Raw genomic sequence first — 23,616 nt, forward strand, 5'->3', positions numbered from 1 at the left:
GATGGAGACCCCCCCCCCATAAGGGCTTTGTGGCAAGAGAGATGTAAACACAGAAATATAGGACTCAGACCGGAAATCAAGGAGTGTAAGTTATTGCTGTTCTTCTTGGGGGGGGGGGGGGGGGGGGGGCACAATTTCAAAATAGAAATGTCTAAATATACCCATACCCAGAGGCAGAGAAGTACAAGCTGGTCATTGCAGGAGCCCATCTAAAGGAAGGGGGTCCCCCCCAAACGGGGGAAAAAAAAATAAAAAGAAGGAGTTTCCAAAATGTCAGATCATCTGAAGTTCCTCTAGTTGAGGAGGGATCGGGGTCTGGTGACCTGAAAATCTCCCCATTTATCAACTTACTGTGTGTTTTCTTCTGGAGAGCTCTGCCCTCTGCTGGACGTTTCAGGTTCTGCAGCCTTGGGATTGGAGTCATCTGCAAAACATATTTGGGGACTAAATCACAGGCATTATTTTTTATTTTCTTCGGTAATAAACAAAATAAGACATATGCAATGACACATGTGGAATATGTGTCTGTACACGGACTGAGGCGTTACACAGAAAAGCCTCCGGTGTATACCGTACTGTTTCCATAGGCCTTCGAATAGGAAAATGGAGCCATACACACATTACACATACTTACCCACTCGCCATTGGCTCCAGATACTCATGAATGTCTACTACTACTAGTCCCAGCATGTCCTGGGAACAACTCACAAAGTTCAGGAGCTCCCATGCTGCTGCAGACCAATGACAAAGGGATAACATGTCTAAATGTACAGACAGGACAGGAGGCAGAAGCTGCCATCATTATAGCGAATTGTGCCACCGCTTCTCTCCTCCGCAGCGTCCATGCTTTGCAGCACTAACGACCGTCTGCAGCCAGAAAATGAGATTCGGGCGAAATCCATGGGTGCACTTAAGAAAAGTAATCAGACATCTCTGAGGCATGACTTACAGACTGATGAGCTCAGACGGAGAAGAACAGTTAAACACGCAGCCTGAACAAAGTTTATTAAAACCAATATCATTTACACTTTACATTACTGGCGCCCCCGCTCGCCACACGCTGCCCGAATACTGATTGTGCGCCAATGTCTGACTTTCAAAACGGGTCTCTCTAAAGTGAGCTATATACAAGTATATAGCAATAAACAAAGAGGAACATCAGCTTATCCCCGATACTGCCAAATTATCAATTATTATACCCCAGAGCTGCACTCACTATTCTGCTGGTGCAGTCACTGTGTACACACATTACATTACTGATCCTGAGTTACATCCTGTATTATACCCCAGAGCTGCACTCACTATTCTGCTGGTGCAGTCACTGTGTACACACATTACATTACTGATCCTGAGTTACATCCTGTATTATACTCCAGAGCTGCACTCACTATTCTGCTGGTGCAGTCACTGTGTACATACATTACATTATTGATCCTGAGTTACCTCCTGTATTATACTCCAGAGCTGCACTCACTATTCTGCTGGTGCAGTCACTGTGTACATACATTACATTACTGATCCTGAGTTACATCCTGTATTATAATCCAGAGCTGCACTCACTATTCTGCTGGTGCAGTCACTGTGTACATACATTACATTATTGATCCTGAGTTACATCCTGTATTATACTCCAGAGCTGCACTCACTATTCTGCTGGTGCAGTCACTGTGTACATACATTACATTACTGATCCTGAGTTACATCCTGTATTATACTCCAGAGCTGCACTCACTATTCTGCTGGTGCAGTCACTGTGTACATACATTACATTACTGATCCTGAGTTACATCCTGTATTATACTCCAGAGCTGCACTCACTATTCTGCTGGTGCAGTCGCTGTGTACATACATTACCTTATTGATCCTGAGTTACATCCTGTATTATACCCCAGAGCTGCACTCACTATTCTGCTGGTGCAGTCACTGTGTACATACATTACATTACTGATCCTGAGTTACATCCTGTATTATACCCCAGAGCTGCACTCACTATTCTGCTGGTGCAGTCACTGTGTACATACATTACTGATCCTGAGTTACATCCTGTATTATACTCCAGAGCTGCACTCACTATTCTGCTGGTGCAATCAGTGTACGTTTGACCTTGACTTACTTTGTGTTTTTCGCTCCTCAGCATCTGCCGCTGCTCGTTGTTTGGAGGTGGATGAGGGGCTCATTTGACGGGTCCCAGTAACTGGGGAGTAATGGCTGGGGTTATGACCTGCATTAACTCTTGATGTTTCATTCTGCAGGTAAGAGACATATGTGAAGGACAAGTCATTCACCATAATCCCCCCCCTCCTCCTTAGTTTAACCTCTTCCCGACCGCCCACAGTAGATAAATGTTGGCGCTTGCTGGGCTTTGTGCAGCGCCGACGTTTATCTACTGTCGGCGGTTTTGTGCCCCCCGGGACCCCCACATACCTTACAACGCGGGGATCCCGGTGCACAATGCATGCTGGGACCCCCGACGTCATCGAGACCTGATTGGTTCAGGTCCTGATGACGTCAGCGTCACAGCAGCCAATGGGAGCGATCGCTGGGAAAGCTGCTTGTTTCCCGGCGATCTCACTCATTGTAACGCGGCTTCTCCTCTGATCTAACACTAACAGATGATCAGAGGTGAAGCAGCGTTACTGTGTGACTAGATCGCTGCCTGGCACAGCTGATCGCTGCCTGGCATAGCTGTGCCAGGCAGTGATCTTGTCACACAGTAACGCTGATTCACCTCTGATCATCTGTCATTGTGAGATCAGAGGAGAAGTCGCGTTTCTATGAGTCAGATCGCAGGGCAGCGATCTTGTCACAAAAATAAAAAAAAGTAAGGAAAAAAAAAGCAGGTACACAGGTTAGGGCTAGGGCTGGGATTAAGGTTATGGGTGTGTTGGTGTTAGGTTTGTGGTTAGGGTTATGGTTAGGGCTGAGATTAGGGTTAGGGGTGTGTTGGGGTTAGCGTTGGAATTAGAATTGGGGGTTTCCACTGTTTAGGTACATTAGGGGCTCTGCAAACGCGACATGACACCCGCAGACCATTCCATCAAAGTCTGCATTTTAGAACGTCACTACTTCCCTTCCGAGCCCCACCGTGTGCCCAAACAGTAGTTTTCTCCCACATATGGGGTGTCAGCGTACTCGGGACAAATTGGACAACTTTTGGGGTCCAATTTCTCCTGTTACCATTGTGAAAATAAAAATTGGAGGCTAAAAGATCATTTTTGTGGAAAAAAAATGTTTTTTTTATTTTCACGGCTCTACATTATAAACTTTAGTGAAACACTTGGGGGTTCAAAGTGCTCACCACACATCTAGATAAGTCCCTTGGGGGGGTCTAATTTCCAAAATGGGGTCACTTGTAGGGGGTTTCCACTGTTTAGGTACATCAGGAGCTCTCCAAATGCGACATGGCATCCGATCTCAATTCCAGCCAATTCTGCATTGAAAAAGTCAAACAGCGCTCCTTCCGTTCTGAGCTCTGCCGTGTGCTCAAACAGTGGTTTAGCCCCACATACGGGGTATTGGCGTATTCGGGAGAAATTGCACAAAAAAATTTTGTGGTTCATTTTCTCTTTTTACACTTGTGAAAATAAAAAAAAAATGGTTTTGAAGTAAAATGTTTGTGAAAAAAGTTAAATGTTTATTTTTTCCTTCCATATTCCATTCATTCATGTGAAGCACCTGAAGGGTTAATAAACTTCTTGAATGTGGTTTTGAGTACATTGAGAGGTGCAGTTTTTAGAATGGTGTCACTTTTGGGTATTTTCTGTCATATTGACCCCTCAAAGTGGCTTCAAATGTGATGTGGTCCCTAAAAAAAAAAGGTGTTGTAAAAATGAGAAATCACTGGTCAACTTTTAACCCTTATAACTTCCTAAAAAAAAAAAAAAAAAATTATGTTTCCAAAATTGTGCAGATGTAAAGTAGACATGTGGGAAATGTTATTTATTAACTATTTTGGGCGATATCACTCTCTGATTTAAGGGCATAAAAATTAAAAAAGTTTGAAAATTGCAACATTTTTTAAATTTTCACCAAATTTTGATTTTTTTTTAACAAATAAGCGCAGATCATATCTAAAAAAATTTACCACCATCATGAAGTACAATACGTCATGAGAAAACAATGTCAGAATCAGTAGAATCCGTTGAAGCGTTCTAGAGTTATGACCTCATAAAGTGACACTGGTCAGAATTGAAAAAATTGGCCCGGTCACGAAGGCAAAAACAGGCTCGGGTGCGAAGGGGTTAACGACTTCATGACATTTGCCATATGTGTATGGCTGATGAGTGCCTGTCCTGTATGGAGGGGGCACACTCTATATATCACTCGTCCCCCCCCCCCCCCCCCCCCAAACAAAAAAAAAAAAAAAAAATGGAATGAAAAGATAGAAACTTATAGGGTATAAAACAAACAAAAAAAAAAAAACACTACAGCTCGTCCTGCAAAAACACAAAACCTGATGCAAAACCACCAATGGCGACCGAAGCAAAGTTCTTTTTGTGTACAAGCTTTTATTTACTTTTTTTATAAAGAGGTTGGACCCGGTTTGGTAATAAGCCCCTTTCTATGGGATGAGGGATAACTTCCTGATCTTTGGGGGTCCAACCACTGGGACCCTCACCAATTACGCACAACTCCTGCTCCATTCATTCTCTTTGGGGCCGCTGGAGATATCTGAGTGCAGCTGCTCTTCAGCACTCCCATAATGAATGAATGGAGAGGCGGCATGCGTGATTGGACACCGCTCCATGGTTGTTCTGATAGGTGAGGGTCCCAGTGGTCAGACCCCCAGAGATCAGGAAGGTATTACCTCTGCCATGGATAGGGGATAACTTCTAAACTTGCTACAACCCCCTTTAAGTGATGAAACTCAGAGTCCGGGAGGCGGTAACAGTCACATGACCCTTCTTGGCTCGGCTCATTGGCTCGGAGAGGAGGGGTATATTTGCGTTTCTACAGTTGGGCGGAGGTTTCGTCTGTAGGACGGCTCTGTCACATATACTATTGCAGGCAAGGGGAGCGAGATCTGTGGGGTTCAGTCTTAGTGACAGGGCTCCTTTAGGAACTATATACTGTACATTACAAGTCTCAAGAAGATGGAGCGTGCTGGCGCCAGACAGCGATGTCCAGCTATACACCTCGAATGCCACCATTATTATCCAGGCTAACACCCGGCGCTGGCACGAGAGCGCCATCATCTAGTATATCATGATGCATTTGGCATTGCGGCCGATCCATTTGGCACAACGTCGCCGCTTGTGACGGGGATCCGCAAACATAACAGTTATAGTTGAGCTGTATTTTATACGATGGTAATGGCGGCATCATTTATAGAAGCAGTGGTATTTTTACGGCTTAATTATAGCAGATTAGCCGAGGTAAACAATTATGTTCTCCGCAGAAAAATGTCTGTCTGGTTTCCATCTCCCGCTCGCGCGCTCCTAATATGCTGGATGTAACATTATCATTATTCCATATTGTTTGGAGTGGTGGTCGATGACAAGACGGCTGCAATTACACCGCTCAGAGCGGACGGATGACCCCCCCCCAACTTCTAACGCATGGAAAATGACTACGGGGCCGCACGAAAATACCCTTGTCTGCTGCATTATTACGGGGGGGGGGGGGGGGCGTCCTGTCGACAGCCCTCACACCAGGCCACCCCCCCCCCCCCGTGATGAGGCTATGTTTGCTATGTCAAGCCACTAAATCTACACCGGTACTGACGGAGGCAATTATAGCATTAACCCTTAAATATACCCTGCACCATTATGGACGCACCTTGTTGGTCTCTGACGCTTCCAGACCTAGGGATCGTTTGGCTCTGGAAACGAAAGGAAAAAAAATGGAGTTAGGATAAACGGAAGAAGGACTGAAAGAAATCTGCTACTTATCGAAACTGAGCGATAATGAGAAATATCAAAAGACTAAAAAATAAAGACACCTCCTTCTCATTGCGGGTTACCAGGGCTAGCCTCGCCACCACTGCCCAACAGTGCCAGCCCGAGGAGCAAGACCCCCATAACAGTGCCAGCCTCAGTGCCCACCTACAGTCTCCCTTTCTAGATCTCTGAATTTCTCACTTTACGGCGTGCTGTAACGTCAATCTGCTAACAGAAGGAAGGTTTCTCCGCAGGGCTGCTGTACATGGACACGTCTCTTTATTCAGGATGAAGAGGGCTGGACCTTAATAATAGGAGCTTCTCTATGGGGACTGCAATTCAGTGCAAACAATTGGTGGAGTATCAGATTTTCCTTTTATTGTGCATGAATCAGAAGATATAAAACCTTGCACAGAATGTAGGATATTTTCCAGGCGTGTGCAGTTCTACCTGCTCAGAAAGTCAGTCACACACAAAAAAAAAAAAAAACCACCACAACCAAAACCACCCAGTGTAAAACAGCAGAGTAGATAAATAAAATTAAAAAAAAAAGAAAAGAAAGTGTTTCCCGGTGGGAAAAGGGTGGCAGCTTCTCAGTGAAATATGTGAGGGGCGAACAGGTGGCGGGAGTCTCCATTCGGCCAGGTTTAAAAGCTACCAAGGTACCTGCTAAATATCTCCAAGGGGTCTTATTCCATATGAAGGGACGCAGAACCCCCTTTTGGCGGGAGCACATAAGTAGAGGAGAAAAAAAAAAAAAAAAAAAAATCACGTAGATCGTTACACATTTATGTTTGAGGGTCCCCCACCCCACAATTCATTATAATCAATAGATTTCTTGCTCCTGAGGATCGGATAAAATCATAAATTACATAGATGGTTACTGATAAGAATGGACCATGTGTAATACTTCCTTTCTGCTGTGGGGGAGCTACAGGGAAATTGAACACATATTGCCGCGTTTCCCCCACAGATCTCAACCCGATTGATCAATGAGTATCGTCCCGTCCGGAAACAGCTTATCACAGATATTGATGACCCGACCTGAGGATAGGAGGTCAGTATCAGATTGGTGGTGGGGGTATGGCGTCTGGATGTTTGCAGCTGCCATTCATTTCGATAGAAGCGGAGATGCAAAAGGACCAAGAACAGACGGTACCAGGTGTGGATACACTGCCGAGAGGTGAGGGTGTGAGACCTCACCCAATCTCGTATTTATGACCCAAGTCCTAGACATCCCCCTTAAAATAAATTGAAAGGGTGAAAGAGTTCTCTCCTGCCATTCTGAAGATCAATGCTTGCAGTAGGTGAATGGAAACAATAAAGGCTGAAAACAGAACAAATCTAATGACTGGCTACAAATTGTATCCAATCATCTGTCAGATACATTATTAGCTCTAATCTCTCTCCTGTCCCCATAGTTGCTACAGTGTTACAGTGCAGGTAAAATGTGCAAATGTTGATGATCCAGAAATAAATGACAATGTTCCCAGTCACTGACAACAAGAAGAGATCTTAAAAACGGAAAGAATATTATAAAGTTGCAGATCTTTCCACAACACGATGGACACCGCTGCAGACAGTCAGGTAAACGCTTGTCTTGCAAAAAGCTTTCAAAAAGACTGAAGGCAAAGTTATCTCTGGGAGATTCTTGCTACATGTTCACAGATTTACCAGTGGAAAAGCCAAACTTCACATGCCACAAATGCAAGCTTGTGACCCTGTTGGAGGAAAAGTTGCAAAATCTCGAAGAGAGGTTAGCTACGTTGAAGATCATTAAGGAAGGTGAAGAGTTCTTGGACAGAGCAGAATTATCTCTTCATGTTACAGAAAGAGAAGAAATTCGAAGTGCACCTGAAGAAACAGAGGATTGGAGACATGTGACCCAGAGAAGCAGGAGGCAGTCAGCACCCATACTGCTCAGAAACCAGTACCAGGCTCTCACGCAGGAAAACGATGAAGAAATACATCAGGATAAGACTTTGCCAACAAACAGCAACCTTGTACGCCTTCAGAGTCCTCCTGGATGGAGAAAGAAAAATGTTGTGAAGAAGAAACGGAGAGTGGTGGTCATGGGGGATTCCCTGTTGAGAGGAACAGAGGCCGCTATCTGCAGACCGGATATAACTTCAAGAGAAATGTGCTGTCTTCCAGGTGCAAAAATTAAAGATGTGTCTGACAGGATATCAGGACTCTTCAGACCTACAGATGACTACCCATTCCTGCTACTACATGTGGGGACAAATGACACCGCAAGAAACGACCTGGAAACCATCTGCAGAGACTTTGAAGACTTAGGCAAGAAAGTGAAAGAACTGGGAGCGCAGGTGGTCTTCTCTTCCATCCTCCCAGTGGATGGCCATGGAACAAGGAGGTGGAATAAGATTCTGCAGGTGAACAACTGGCTACGTCGATGGTGCCGTCAGCAACGATTTGGATTTCTGGATCACGGAGTGAACTACTTATACGATGGACTACTTGCTAGAGATGGGGTGCACCTTACGAAGACTGGAAAGCAGGTATTTGGAAGTCGCCTTGCTACACTTGTAAGGAGAGCTTTAAACTAGAACAACATGGGAAGGGAAGCAAAAGACCAGAAAAAGCCATACACCTGACAAATGCTACTGAGAACTCTGCTATTAGAAGTGGAAAGGAAGAACAAAGACGAAAGAATCTAATTAAAAAAAATATTGGAGAAAGAGAAACCAATCACAAACTAAAATGTTTCTATACTAATGCACAAAGCATGGGCAACAAACAAGGAGAATTGGAACTACTAACACAGGAAAAGAAATATGATGTCATTGGAATCACTGAAACTTGGTGGGACAATACACATGATTGGAATACAAGACTAGAAGGATACAACTTATTTTCAAGAAACAGACTTGATAAACGAGGAGGGGGTGTCGCATTGTATGTTAGAAACGCGTATATCTGCACAGAGATTGAAGCTTCAGAGACTGGGAGTTCTGTGGAAACTGTTTGGGTAAGAATACAAGGACAGAACAATGGAAAGGACACCATTGTAGGCATTTACTACAGGCCGCCTGTGCAAGCTGAAGATATGGATGAACTCTTTATGCATCAAATGGCCAAGTTCTCCAAAAAATATGACATAGTTGTCATGGGAGATTTCAACTATCCAGATATTTGTTGGGAATCTCTCTCAGGCAAAACTAACAGGTCAAGGAAATTCTTATCCTCTCTTGCTGACAACTTTATCTTCCAAAAGGTAGGGGAGAAAACAAGGGGAACTGCTACCTTGGATCTAATCCTTATAAACAGGGAGGAAATGGTTGAGGAGGTAAAAGTGGCTGGGACCCTAGGAGGTAGCGACCATGCTATTTTAGAATTTTGGATAACTAGAGGCGGAAGACCTGTGAAGACTCAGACGTCAAGGTTAGATTTCAGAAAGGCAGATTTTAAGGGATTCAGAAAGAGAATTGGAGGGATCCAATGGCTGGATATCCTTAAAGACAAAAATGTCCAGGAAGGATGGGAAATCTTGAAAAATGAAATTCTCAAAGCACAGTTGTTAACAATTCCGAAAAGAGGGAAGAATAGGAAGCATTTAAGGAAACCAGGATGGATGAACACAGAGCTTAAGCACATGCTAAAAAGGAAGCAAGAAATGTTTATAAAATGGAAAGAAGGAGGCATATCTAAAGAAGAATATAATGCTGTCTGCAGAACCTGCAAGGCACAAATCAGATTATCTAAAGCTGAAAATGAATTGAGGCTTGCAAGAGATGTCAAAAGCAATAATAAAGGATTTTGGGGATATGGCAAAAGTAAAAGAAAAGTCAAAGATGCTATAGGATTTTTACAGGATGAAAATGATGAAATGGTAAGACAGGATGTTGAGAAGGCTGAACTTTTAAATTCCTATTTTGCATCTGTTTTCTCTCAGAAAGGAAATGTAACATCAACTGTTATTCACTGTCCTATTAAGGGAATAGAAGAATCCAGGATATCTATAAACAGAAAGATAGTGAGGAAACACTTAGCTAACCTAAATGTATTCAAGTCTCCAGGTCCAGATGAATTACACCCCAGAGTACTGAAGGAGATAGCAGAAGAAATTTTTGAACCCCTCTCCATAATCTTTGAAAATTCTTGGAGAACAGGAGAAGTGCCAGAAGACTGGAGAAGAGCAAATGTTGTTCCTATCTTCAAAAAGGGGAAGAAGGTGGACCCAGGCAACTATAGGCCGGTGAGTCTGACTTCTATACCAGGAAAGATCTTTGAACAAATTATTAAACAACATGTATGTCAATACCTGGATAAGAATGAAGTGATTAAACAGAGTCAGCATGGGTTTGTAACTAATAAGACATGTCAGACTAATTTAATTTCCTTCTATGATGGTATTACTGATTGGGTGGATCAAGGAAATGCTGTAGATATAGTATATCTTGACTTCAGCAAAGCATTTGACAAAGTCTCTCATACAATCCTTATTGAAAAAATGACTAAGTATGGAATGGACAAGGCAACTGTTAGGTGGATTCATAACTGGCTTAGTGATCGGACCCAAAGAGTGGTCGTAAATGGCTGCATATCCAGTTGGAAGAATGTCTCAAGTGGGGTACCACAGGGCTCTGTCCTGGGCCCTGTATTGTTCAACATCTTTATCAACGATTTAGATGAAGGAATTGAGGGTAAACTGATTAAATTTGCTGATGACACAAAGCTAGGAGGGATAGCTAATACTAGAGAGGATTCAAAAAGATTTAAATAAACTGGAGAAGTGGGCAGCAACTAACAGAATGGTTTTTAACAGGGAGAAATGCAAAGTACTACATCTGGGCAATAAAAATGAAAAAAGCATATATAGAATGGGAGGAATAGGGCTAAGTGACAGCACATGTGAAAAAGACTTGGGTATACTAATAGATCACAGACTGAATATGAGTCAACAGTGTGATGCGGCAGCAAAAAAGGCAAATGCAATTCTAGGATGTATTAACAGAAGCATACAGTCTAGATCACGTGAAGTAATTATTTCCCTCTACTCCTCTTTGGTCAGACCTCATCTGGAATATTGTGTCCAATTTTGGGCACCACATTTTAAAAAAGACATCAACAAACTGGAGCAAGTTGAGAAAAGAGCGACCAGAATGGTGACCGGTCTGCAAACCCTGTCTTATGAGGAAAGGTTGCAGGATTTGGGAATGTTTAGTTTGCAAAAGAGAAGACTGAGAGGAGACTTAATAGCTGTCTACAAATATCTAAAGGGCTGTCACATTGTAGAAGGATCAACTTTATTCTCATTTGCACAAGGAAAGACTAGAAGCAATGGGATGAAGCTGAATGGGAGGAGACACAGATTAGATATTAGAAAAAACTTTTTGACAGTTAGAGTGATCAATGAGTGGAACAGGCTGCCACGAGAAGTGGTGAGTTCTCCTTCAATGGAAGTCTTCAAACAGAGGCTGGACAGACATCTAACTGGGATGATTTAGCGAATCCTGCTTTGAGCAGGGGGTTGGACCAGATGGCCCAGGAGGTCCCTTCCAACTCTACGATTCTATGATTCTATGATGGAAAGAGATGGATGTGCCGATGCATCGAAAGTCGGTGACCCTTAAAGTAGCCATGCTGCACCATCCACCGGGGGAGACATGCCAGGCGCCCCCTCACTCTTGCCAAAATCTGTTCCCGAGCTGGATGCCCAGCTGTTAATAGCAGAGCTCGGAACGGAGAGCGGAATATTTATAATGCCTTCAATCTCACAGCTGTCACCTAAAGAGCAGACATTAGCATTTTATTACATGAGGCCCGAATACCGACAGCGAGAGGCATTGCAGCGCTGGAAGGAAATGACCGTGCCGAGATGCAGGGAGACCAGCCCAGACTCGTGTGTTCAGATTATTACTACTACCGCATAACCAGGGCTGTGGAGTCGGTAAGCCAAACCTGCGACTCCGACTCCTCAATTTCCCTTACACCGACTCCGACTCCCACACATATTGCTTATATTTAAGTGAAAAATTTATTGTAGTACAATGTGAACCTCAGACATTTAATCATTTTTATGATCCAATAATCAAGATATTTAGATAGAACAGAATATATATTGGTGTACTACCCGGTTTTCATTCTTTTTGGTACAGATACGATATGGATAGACAGATATGGATAAATGGATAGATAGAGCAGATTTCTAGTCTGCTTTTGCTGTTGAAAACATTATCTATGAGCTCAAAAACCTTTCAGGTGATGCAGTTTTTTAAAAAGATGATCAGCTTTTGCAGCTGAAAAACGTATCCTCAAAAAACACAGGAAAAACGCTGTGTGTGAATGTAGCCTTAGATCAGGAATAGAACAGCCATTTATAGGACATTTCATAACTTTCCCAAACTCCTATGAAAAAAATATTCAGCACATTCTGCACTGAGCTACTGTACCCAATTTATTATATATTTTAGGAGTCGGAGTCGGTCCATTTTATACCGACTCCAACTCCACCAAAATGAGCACCGACTCCGACTCCTCAACTCCACAGGCCTGCGCATAACCCCAAAGTATGAGAGCGCCCCATACAGTATACAATAAGATCTTCAGTGGCCAGAGAAGAGTGCAAAATTATCAGGGTTATGTAGCTGCAGAACCTCTTTAAAGTGGACCTAACGATCAAAGTTTGTTCCTACACGCAGATGGATCAACATTCTCAAGGATCACTCAAAAGATGACAGAACAGTGAATGGGATCAGTAAAGGGCTTGTGGGTCCGCACACCAATCTAGATGCTCACTTCTTCAGGAGCTGCACTCTTCTATACAGACTGTGTGGTTCTGTGGACTCGGCCCCCTACTGATCTACTGTGCACCGAAGGCGACATCATAAACTAAAACCTTATACGTGATCGGAGCGCCTTAAGGATAAAAGCAAGCTTTGGAACCACCGTTCATTAAATAATGAGAACTGTTGTATGCTCCATTAATAGTGGTCACCAAACTACAGCCAGAGTGCTGGCCTCCCCTTAAAGACACCGGCAGCTACACATGCAATCTCGCCAGAACACTACCAATCACAGCATTAACTGTTATGAATGGGTCACCGAGGAGGAAAAAACACCACAAGCCAAGTCTCAGAAAACCAGAGAGGTTGGTAACTATGCAGATTCCTGATCTTACCACACAACTAGCAGCAATCGTGGAGCGTACCTACGATGATCCTAGATGCCTCGTCACAACCGGAGAGCTACATAAGCCTAAAGCAGGAAAAGAGGAAAACTAACTGCCCCAGAGCAGACCCCAAAGGAAAGACAGCCCCCCACATGTATTGACGGTGAAACAAGATGAAAACACAAAGGCAGAAAAATAGGCTGAGCAAACGATGGGGCCCGACTAACTAGAAAGGACAGGAAAGGAAAGACACTGTCTGCAATCTGCTAAAAACCCTACCAAAATAACGTCCAACACTTCTGATAGCAAAATTAACCCTGAAGTCACTAAACTTCTCCCATTATATCAGCACTCTGAAATATTCTGAGACAGAGCAAAAAGAGGCCAATCTAATAAGGGATGAAAAGGCAAATACAGATAAATAGGAGTGGAAATTCAGCACAACCCCAGCAGGGGCAAGCTGATCACACAAGAAACTGAACTGACCAACAAGAGCAAGTGTGAACAATAGCAAAAACAAACTTAACTTGAGAAGACTGGAACAGAGCTGAAGTCCAAGAACTGAGAAGCAGACTGAATCACCAGCACCAGGATAGGGAGTCAGCTGTCATATTCAGTTTGATACTCCAGAGATCCAATTGTTATCCTCCTCATCAGGTGGCAGATCACTACCAATTAAACCAACCTCACTACCTCCTGTCACCACCAGAGGGAGAACGGAAGGAGAACTCTCAACTGGTGGAGCAGAAAATGAGTTCACAACAATTAACACTCCAAAAACAAGGAGTGCAAGGTGCATAAGCCTCCTCATACTGGTGTGTCAGACCTGGCATGTCACTCTCCACAAGGAGAGACCTTACCACTTAGATCCCAGTCTTAGCCCCTCACCCAGCCAAATCAGATCTCATACTTTGCGCTGACGAGGGGCAATACCCCGAAACACCATATCTGCAAATTGAGATTCTGATTTTATCCCAAGTCATATCGCCAGACTCATTAAAGAGTCGATAATGACTTGTAGGATTGCTGCTTCTAACAGGAGGCACTATAGAGTTCTAGTCCTATTCCTCTCTGAAGTGACAATTTGCGTATTTAATTCCCAGAGGAGCATGCAAGTCCCCTCATACTGGCATGTCACACCTGGCATGTCACTCTCCACAAGGAGAAACCTTACTCCTTAAATGCTCAAAAGAGCAAACTGGCATGGATCATCTGGTTACCCAGTACAGTGGATCAGTACTGTACACGGTGGCTCAGTGGTTAGCACTGTAGCTTTGTAGCGCTGGAGTCCTCGGGTCCAGTGCTACTGAGTTTATAGGTTCTCCCCGTGTTTGTGTGGGTTTTTCTAGGTTCTCTGTTTTACTCCCAGACCCCAAAGACATACTGATAGGGAATACAAACAAAAAGCACAGAATGACAAATGTGCAAAAATACCTTGCAATAAGACACATAACAGTAGTCAGCAAGTGCTGATAAAAGGTAATAACAAACACAGGGTATTTAGTCTATACGTTTTTTTGCAAAAAAATGTATACCAAGCTGCCTCACCAACGTCAAGGTAACCCGTATTGAAGCAGTCCCTATCTAATGTATTTAATACCTGAACATATGAACTGTGTCTAAATGAGCAGGATTAAGACAGGCGCTTTCTGGTATGGGCACGTGATGCAAGACAGCTCCTTATGTGCATGTCACACAAGAGAGGGGTGGGGTCTCTCAAATCATGCATAAGCATGAAAAAAACTGGATTAAAAACACACATGTGACATGCACAATGTGAACAAGTCTGTTGGACCATGTTCACTCCACCCTGACTGAAACACAAACAAAAAGCACAGAATGACAAATGTGCAAAAATACCTTGCAATAAGACACATAACAGTAGTCTTATTGATAGGGAATAGGGATTGTAATCCCCAGTGGGGACAATGGTGAGGTCTGGAAAGTGCTGTGGAATGTTAGCCCTATACAAGTGAATAAAATAAAATCTTGTTACACACGTTAGTGAGAGAATCACTTTGGACTCCATCCGGCCTCCGTTCACTTGAAGGTGAAAACAAAAGAGATAAAGACTTAGTTTTTTTTTAAACAATAAAAAATCTGGAACAGAAGCCATGACAATCACAGAAGCTTTGTCTCCAACCGGTTTCTTAGGAATTTGAATGGAAACAGAATAAATGTGAACAGAGCCTCAGACGCTTTGTCTTCCTTGTATCAGCTCTTGGCCGCTTTAATTTAAACCCAGTTGCTAAAATAATATCACACCCCAATAACAGATCTGACATACTTATGCCACAAACCGACATTTCTAAAAACTGCCTGGTGATGAACAAAGCGTAAAAAAAAACAACTGGTACAAGTCAGGCTTCTGATGTGTTATGAATTAGTCAATCACCAAAAAAGAACACGAACACATTGATAACTGTGGACCTACGTGCGCCCGGTTTGGTAGCACTTAGGCGCTTGCTGGACGGTGTATGTGCTGTCCGCCAGCAGTGAGATTATAACTAGAGGTAACGGGGACACTGTCCCTGTGCTGTATATTGTGCAGGTATTCTGTACGGGGCTGGTGGCCACCGCACATGGGGGGGCATGTACAGAGCGGAATCAGCAGCCGAGGATTCGTGAGAATCGGAGTCTGGGGTACGCGAATACGTTCAGTATTTGGTTGCAGAAATTTCTGTATTTCTTCATAGGAAAAAAAAAAAAAAAACAGGCAAAAACTCAGTTTTTAGGCGCTTTTCTAGCATTCTGGGGTGAAGAATTGCTGCAAAAACGCACACGCTGCACATTTCTCTGCAACTCGGAAATAAGCATTGTGTGAACGGGACTTTAGGATTATCATTGACTTTCCTACATCAGGATTTCCTTCAGGTTTTGTGACAAATCTGCAATTAAGAAGGGGATGTGTGTGCACATTTATTTCGAGGCGATCAAAGATGATACATTTCCTAGAGGAAACTCTCCTTCAGGGTGAGTGCACACAGTGCGGATTCCTCTTCGGATTTTTCCGTGCGGATTTGCAGGTAGAGTGACCTGCGGTTTTCCTGCGGATTTTCCTGCGGTTTTCCCCTGCGTTTTGACACCTGGACAATGGAACAAGTGTCAAACCGCTACGGAATCCGCAGAAAGAATTGACATGCTGCGGATTTAAAACCGCGGAAAAATCTTCATGTGCACAGCGGTTTTTAAAATCCATTGATTAGCATTGTACACTGTCAGCGGATCCGCAGCAGAATCCGCGCCGTGTGCACACCCTTACAGAGTATTTTAGTTTTGAGCGCCCTCGGACATCTTTGCAGTCGGCCATTAACCACCGAGGGCGCTCCATCCAATCCAACGATGTTCCCATTGTCTGGAGTTTTCGTTTGCGCCCTGTGATCGCCCGGCGCCTCACCACAAGCCTCATCACTCACCGCTTCCTATAAATTACTTTCTCACACTTTGTGTTTTTTTTGCAAAATCTCTTTTGGAAGAATCAACGCTTAAAACACCAAAGATCCTGTCACATAAGAAGAGTCTGCGGGATTTTCAGCTTCTAATTTTCTCTTCAGGTTGAGAAACACCTGGTGAAGAAAAAACTGCAAGTGACTGTAACACGAGCGAAACCTGCGGGAAACCGCTCCAACAGCGAGGAAGCGCAATGCTGGGAGTTGTAGTCCCATGGCACAAATGAGGGTGAAGGCTCCGGACAGGAGACACCGCTGTACTCACCGCATCCGGTCACTGCTCCAGAAAACCGTCCAAGACGGCCACTGGCGCCGTGTGCACCACTAAACCCTTCCCCCCCGGAACCAGTGTCAGGCTGCAAAGTTCCTCCTCACCTTCACCCACTCATATTCCTCCAAATATACTGAGAACCTGCAGCCGCGCACAGCTGGTAACTCGTGTCACTGGACCAGACCAGAAAAATGCGGGAGAAGAACACTACACACAAGTGCAGCAGACGGTGAGGCCGAGACGGCCATGTTTGCTATTGGAGAGTTACATCACTTCCGGCTCCGCGTTCCCCTGGTAACAGAACAGCGGAAGAAAACGGACCAGGGAGAAGACGGAGACATATACAGTAAGTAGTGGAGACACGGTAGGAAATGGGAAGAGACAGCACAACCTCCCCCGGGAGCTGCCTGTATCCATATAACCGTAACCGAGCTACATCCTGTATTATACCCCAGAGCTGCACTCACTATTCTGCTGGTGCAGTCACTGTGTACATACATTACATTACTGATCCTGAGTTACATCCTGTATTATACCCCAGAGCTGCACTCACTATTCTGCTGGTGCAGTCACTGTGTACATACATTACATTACTGATCCTGAGTTACATCCTGTATTATACCCCAGAGCTGCACTCACTATTCTGCTGGTGCAGTCACTGTGTACATACATTACATTACTGATCCTGAGTTACATCCTGTATTATACTCCAGAGCTGCACTCACTATTCTGCTGGTGCAGTCACTGTGTACATACATTACATTACTGATCCTGAGTTACATCCTGTATTATACCCCAGAGCTGCACTCACTATTCTGCTGGTGCAGTCACTGTGTACATACATTACATTACTGATCCTGAGTTACATCCTGTATTATACCCCAGAGCTGCACTCACTATTCTGCTGGTGCAGTCACTGTGTACATACATTACATTACTGATCCTGAGTTACATCCTGTATTATACCCCAGAGCTGCACTCACTATTCTGCTGGTGCAGTCACTGTGTACATACATTACATTACTGATCCTGAGTTACATCCTGTATTATACTCCAGAGCTGCACTCACTATTCTGCTGGTGCAGTCACTGTGTACATACATTACTGATCCTGAGTTACATCCTGTATTATACTCCAGAGCTGCACTCACTATTCTGCTGGTGCAGTCACTGTGTACATACATTACATTACTGATCCTGAGTTACATCCTGTAGCTCTTTTTTATTCTAAAAGTATCAAAACACAATACATAACAGACTACATAATACAAAACACAATACATAACAGACTACATAATACAAAACACAATACATAGCAGACAAACAATGCTCCCGACATAAATATTTGTGCAAACCTCGCAATTTTACCTGATCCCCCAGGCTTTCCAGCCTAGAGGGCCCCAGCAGGATCCCTCCACCCCTATACAACTTGAAATAAAGAAACCCCTATGTAACACATTCATCCCCTACGCACACCCTTTCACACTCCATTCGCGCTTTGCACCCATACCTATATACAAGTAATAAAGAAAAAAAACCATATTCCGGCCCTTCTGCCTTAAAAAAAACCATAGCCACTTATACTGGCAAAACCCCAGCACCAGCCTAACACCTCTACGAAAATTTTTTTTTTTTTTTTTTTTTTTTTTTATTTATCATCCCCCCACCACACCCAAGGTCCAAAAGTCCATGGCCCATTACACAAAACACACAAGGTCCATCAATGTTCATGGCCTATCACATCTATCTCTTGGCAAAAACAGTTTATGCTCCAAGAGGAAAACCCTCACCCGGCTCCACCCAAAACCTATGCTATTTACCACGTGGTCCATTCTTCTTTTCCTTTCCACGATTTGTCCATCCACTTTCCCTTCAGATAAAGGTCCTCTTTTCCCATTCTCACCCCCCATTCACCCCCCTCCCAACCTCACTACACCCTCCCATGCACTCCTAACTAAAACAAAAGAAAGTATGTATAATACACAAAAATACAAATATACAATATATATCTACATATACACCACATAACATTATTACCATATTTGTTTTGGCTTGCCACCACACACTTTCCTTTGCAGACCCAAGATCAGTGCCTGCAAGCCCAATATCCATTAATGCTCTATGTTTCCAAAACAAAAGTCTAGAGTGGCATGCTTTAGCCCACCACCAGGAAAAGGAGTTCTCGAGGCCCCGTCCCTCACTAACTCATTCACCCTGTCCCTCAACAACTAAGACTGTCCCTGCTTCTGTCCCTAAAGAAACTGTCCCTATCTGTCCCTTCCTGTCCCTACTCCACCTAACTTAATATAACTAACTTTCTATCTGTCCCTCAGTGCCTGTCCCTCCCTGTCCCTATCTGCCCCTACTTCTGTCCCTAGCACACCCAGTGAAACTTATGCTATCCCTACCCTCATTCACGCGGAGCTAGCTCTCCCTTGAGTGCGTTTTTAAAAGGAGAGGCCTCTCCAAAGCCAAGAGGCCTTCCTCACACCCAACCTTTCGAACTCCAAAGAACGGACCTTCACCAGGTCACCCAAGATGTTTCCTACCACCTCATCCCTTGGGAGGGTTTTTTTCCGCGTCGAAACTAGGCACCGTGCATTCCAAGTGTAGAACCTAACCACTACACTGACTAGAAATAAAGTGCACGGGTCCCGGCCACCCAGGGATCTGAACGCTCCATAAACCCACTCAGCGTAGGAGAGGGACGCCAGCCGCGGCCAACGTATGGAAGCACCCACCCTGTTGTACACCTCTGCATTAAAGGGACACTGAAGCAGGAAGTGCTCCATGCTTTCCAGCACGTCGCCACACTCCTCACGGGGACAACCCCGATCATCGGATTTCCTGCACTTCAGGTTATCCTTTACATACAGCCTCCCGTGGAAGCAACGCCAGGTCAAGTCCCAAAATTTCATGGGGATCCGCTTAGAATTTAAAAGCCCCAGCCCGACCTCCAGATCCCGGCCTGGGCAATCCTTAAGGGCCAGGGGCTTCTGGAAATGGGTCAACAGGACCCTCCTGTCAAGGCATTGCCTCGACATGGTCCTGATTTCCCACATTCCCAGACCCCACCGGCGGATCACCTTCAGAACCGGGGTAGCGTAAGCCGGGAGATGCCCATGAGGTGTGCGTAGGTCCTTCACCTGCCCTCCTGTCTCCCATTCCTGGAAGAAAGGCCAAAGCCAACCCTTGCAGGAGACTACCCACGGAGGAGCCCTCTCTAGCCAGAGGTTGGAGATGTTAGTCTTAAGAAAGGTGTTTACTAGAAACACCACCGGGTTTACCATACCCAACCCGCCTAGTCTCCTCGTACGGTATGTAACCTCCCTCTTGATTAGGTTAAGCCTATTCCCCCATAACAATTGGAAGAACAGGCTATAGACCCGTGTCCAGAGAGGTTCCGGCAAGATGCACACACTGCCCAGGTATATTAATAAAGGTAGCAGAAAGCCTTTAGCCAGGGCAACCCTTTCCCTCAGGGTTAAAGACCAACCCTTCCATTGGTCCACCTTTTGGGCAGCGATCTTAAGTCTGCCCTCCCAATTTTGCTGGGGGTAATCCCCGGGGCCAAATTCGATGCCTAGAATTTTGGCGGTGGCCTGGGGCCCTGGAAGGGTGTCCGGGAGATCAAACCTGGGATCTCCCCCTCCCAGCCAGAGACTTTCACACTTATCCCGGTTGATCATGGACCCGGATGCCTCCGAGTAGCGCACTACCTCCGACATGACCCAATCCGCCTCCCTTCTCGAGGACACGAAAAGGGAAACATCATCGGCATACGCCACCACCCTCAGAGAGGACCCAGAGCCCGCCTGGTCCATCCCGACTCCCGCCAACGGTCCACGATCTACCCTCCTTAGGAAGGGATCGATCGCGAACACGTATAAAAGCGGGCTCAGCGGACAGCCCTGACGGACCCCAGAACCCACCTCAAAAGGGCGACCTGACCAACCGTTCACCAGCGGAAAAGTCTCAGCCCCTTGGTACAAGATCTCTAACCATTTTACAAACCTCCCAGGCAGACCATACCTCAAAAGGACGGACCAGAGGTACTCGTGGTTGACCCGGTCAAAGGCTTTCGCTTGATCTAATGACAGCAAGTACCCCCTCCAGTGACCTGCCCTACCCTGCTCCACTGCCTCTCGGACACCGAGCACAGCACTAAAAGTACTGCGGCCCGGAACAGAGCAATGCTGGGCCCCTGAAAGGAGCCGGGGTGCAAACTTCACCAGCCGATTAAACAGCACCTTGGCCAGAACCTTCCGGTCCATATCGAGAAGCGCTATGGGACGCCAATTCTCGATACGGGACGGATCCTTACCCTTTGACAGAATAATGAGGGCTGACTTCCTCATTGAGTCGGGAAGAGTGCCCGAGGAGAGACACTCATTAAATACCCCTGTCAAGAGGGGGACCAAGGAGTCCCTAAAAGTCTTATAGAACTCGGATGTTAAGCCATCCGGACCTGGCGATTTCTTGGGCCGAAGCCCATCAATGGCCAGTCTCACTTCCTCTTCCCTGATTTCCTCTGCCAAAACACCAAGAGAGGGATCACCCCCTGGCTCAGGGACGGTTTCAGCCAGGAAAGCCGACATCCTGTCCCGATCCAGATCCTTCTTTTCCAAGAGGTGTGAGTAGAAGGATCTGACCACCTCCAGGATCCCTGATTTGGATCTGTTCAGGGACCCCGTACTGTCGATCAGTCCTGTCACCATCTTACAATTCACTGACATCTTACAGTTTCTGTAAGGGTCGGGTGAGCGGTACTTCCCGAAGTCCCTCTCAAAAACTAAAGATGTGTGTCTATCATACTGACACCTCTTGAGCAAAGATTTCACTCTGGAGATTTCCTCACGGTCACCTCCAGTCGAGACAAGCTGCTCGAGTTTCCTCCCCAGGGCCTGGTACAAGCGGTGCCTGTTCAGACTCCTGAGGCTCGAGAGCTGACGGAAGAACCCCGCCACCCGCTTTTTGAAGATCTCCCACCACTCTGACTTACTACTACAGAGATCCAACAGCGGTACCTGGCTCTGAAGAAAGTCCTCGAAGGATTGTCTCACCTCCGCTTCTTCCAGCAGGGACGAATTGAGCTTCCACAGCCCTCTTCCCATCCGATGAGTCTCTGCAACATTCAGAGAAAAGAAAATTAGACAGTGATCGGAGAACTCCACCTCAACGGCGGACACAGCAGAAAAGATGGCGTCCTCCTTCAAAAAAAACCTGTCTATTCTAGACCTACAGCTACCCCTATGGTAGGTGAAACCTCCGTGACCTGGGGTGTGCCGGATGTGGACATCCACCAGGCGAGCTTCGCTGGCTATGCTATTCAACGCAACGCTATCATAAGCCAGGCGATCTCCGGGACCCCCCCGGTCACGGGACCTCGTAATGGTGTTGAAGTCCCCACCGAAGACCACCTGCCGGCTCGTAAAAAGAAAGGGCTTGATCCTCAGGAAGAGACATTTGCGGTCCCACTTGGACTGCGGGCCGTAGATGTTGATGAGCCGGAGCTCTTGTCCCCTCATGAAGACATCTAGGATCAGGCACCTCCCCATTTCCAACTCAGTAACCCGTCGGCATTCAACAGCTGCAGTCTTAAAAAGGACTGCCACCCCGCTATACGGCTCGGCCGCAAGAGACCAGTATGAGGGCCCGCACCTCCACTCCCTCCGTGCTTTATAGATGGCCCCCATGTCTGTTAGTCTGGTCTCTTGCAAGAATAAAATTTCTGCCTCAATCCGGGAGAAAAAATCAAAGGCCGTGAAATGAGCCGCATCTGACTTTATGCTGGCAACATTAATAGATGCCAGCGTCAACGGGGCGAGTTCCGCCATCATGGGTGATCAAGTTGGATGGCCAACTTCTTACCACTGCTATCACCTCCACCTGGGGAGGGGTCGGACACCTTCCTTTTCAGGGAAGCTCCCGTTGTGTCCATCCCACCCCCCCCGGTGTCCTCGCCCCCGGGTTCCAGGTCTGTCCCCCCCCCAGGAGGAACACTGCCCCCTGAGGGACGGACCCCACCATCCCCCGAAGGACCCTCCGGTGGTACCCCCGGCCCAGCATCCTCGTCTTGCGGCCCATCATCCGAGCCTCCGAGGACGCTGAACCGGTTGGAGAGATCAATCAGAGGGGGGTCAGCGGGCCCTTCCGTGCGCACCCTGGTGGTCGGGGGCGGGGGAGATTTTGAAGGCTTGCCAGCCTTCTTCCCCCCCGATTTGTTACGATTGGCACGTTTACTTTTGCCACCCGCTGCTGTAGGCTGCTCCTGGACCTCCTAATCAACACTTTCATACTGTGAGGACCCGTCCGAGTCAGCCGCTTTATCCTCCCTCTCCATCCTCCTGATCTCCTCTCTCACCACACTCTCCCTCAGGACCTCAGAGGCTTTTGCCACGGGCCTGGAGGGAGGAGCAGGCATCGACCCGGTTGCCCGAGACTTCACCTGCCCCCCACCCCCATGGCGTTTTTCTTGCCTCCGCACATACGCGGGGCCCCTCACCTTGGCATTGCCCTTCCTCACCGGTCCCTCAGCCCCTTCCCCTCCGCCACCACCTGCCACAGCTGCAGGAGCGCCGCCAGAGGTTTCTCCCTCACGGACTCCTCCCGCCGGGCCTGCAGCGGCATTAGAAAAGGAGCGAGGGCAGCGGCTGAGAGGGTGACCTAGGTCACCACACAAGTGACACCGAATGTCCTTACACGAGGCGGCCAGATGACCTACCCCACCACACAAGGCACATTTCTGTACCTTGCAGCTAGCGCTGAAGTGAGTGGGGTCGCCGCACTTGTGGCAGACCTTCGGTTGCCCCTGGTAGAAGACCAGGATCCTGTCCCTTCCCAGGAACGCCGAGGAAGGGATGTGGGTGACCGTGCCGCCGGAAAC

At 46.1% G+C, this 23,616-nt stretch overlaps 2 protein-coding genes across 6 annotated transcripts in view; one reads left to right on the forward strand and one right to left on the reverse strand.

Moving 5' to 3' along the window:
* ITGB3BP (integrin subunit beta 3 binding protein) overlaps window positions 1-23,616 on the reverse strand; it is a 36,918-nt gene that overhangs the window by 8,345 nt on the left and 4,957 nt on the right. The window contains exons 1-4 of one of the 4 annotated variants that reach the window (XM_073544673.1): window positions 16,726-16,844; window positions 5,779-5,821; window positions 2,114-2,246; window positions 352-424 (exon numbers count right to left, since the gene is read on the reverse strand). In XM_073544673.1, the coding sequence (XP_073400774.1) occupies window positions 352-424; window positions 2,114-2,246; window positions 5,779-5,821; window positions 16,726-16,730 (254 nt within the window). In that variant the 5' untranslated portion in view covers window positions 16,731-16,844. The other 3 variants (XM_073544670.1, XM_073544672.1, XM_073544674.1) reach the window with 3 other exon arrangements.
* Window positions 16,893-23,616, forward strand: part of LOC141048736 (phosphoglucomutase-1) — a 115,980-nt gene continuing 109,256 nt past the window's right edge. For both annotated transcript variants that reach the window (XM_073544665.1, XM_073544664.1), the window contains exon 1: window positions 16,893-17,077. The gene's annotated coding sequence lies outside the window, so the exon portion shown is untranslated. The remainder of the gene's footprint in view (window positions 17,078-23,616) is intronic.

This window comes from Dendrobates tinctorius, unplaced genomic scaffold, assembly GCF_039654945.1.
Source record: "Dendrobates tinctorius isolate UK_male_01 unplaced genomic scaffold, ASM3965494v1 ptg000138l, whole genome shotgun sequence".
NCBI classification, from domain to species: domain Eukaryota; kingdom Metazoa; phylum Chordata; class Amphibia; order Anura; family Dendrobatidae; genus Dendrobates; species Dendrobates tinctorius.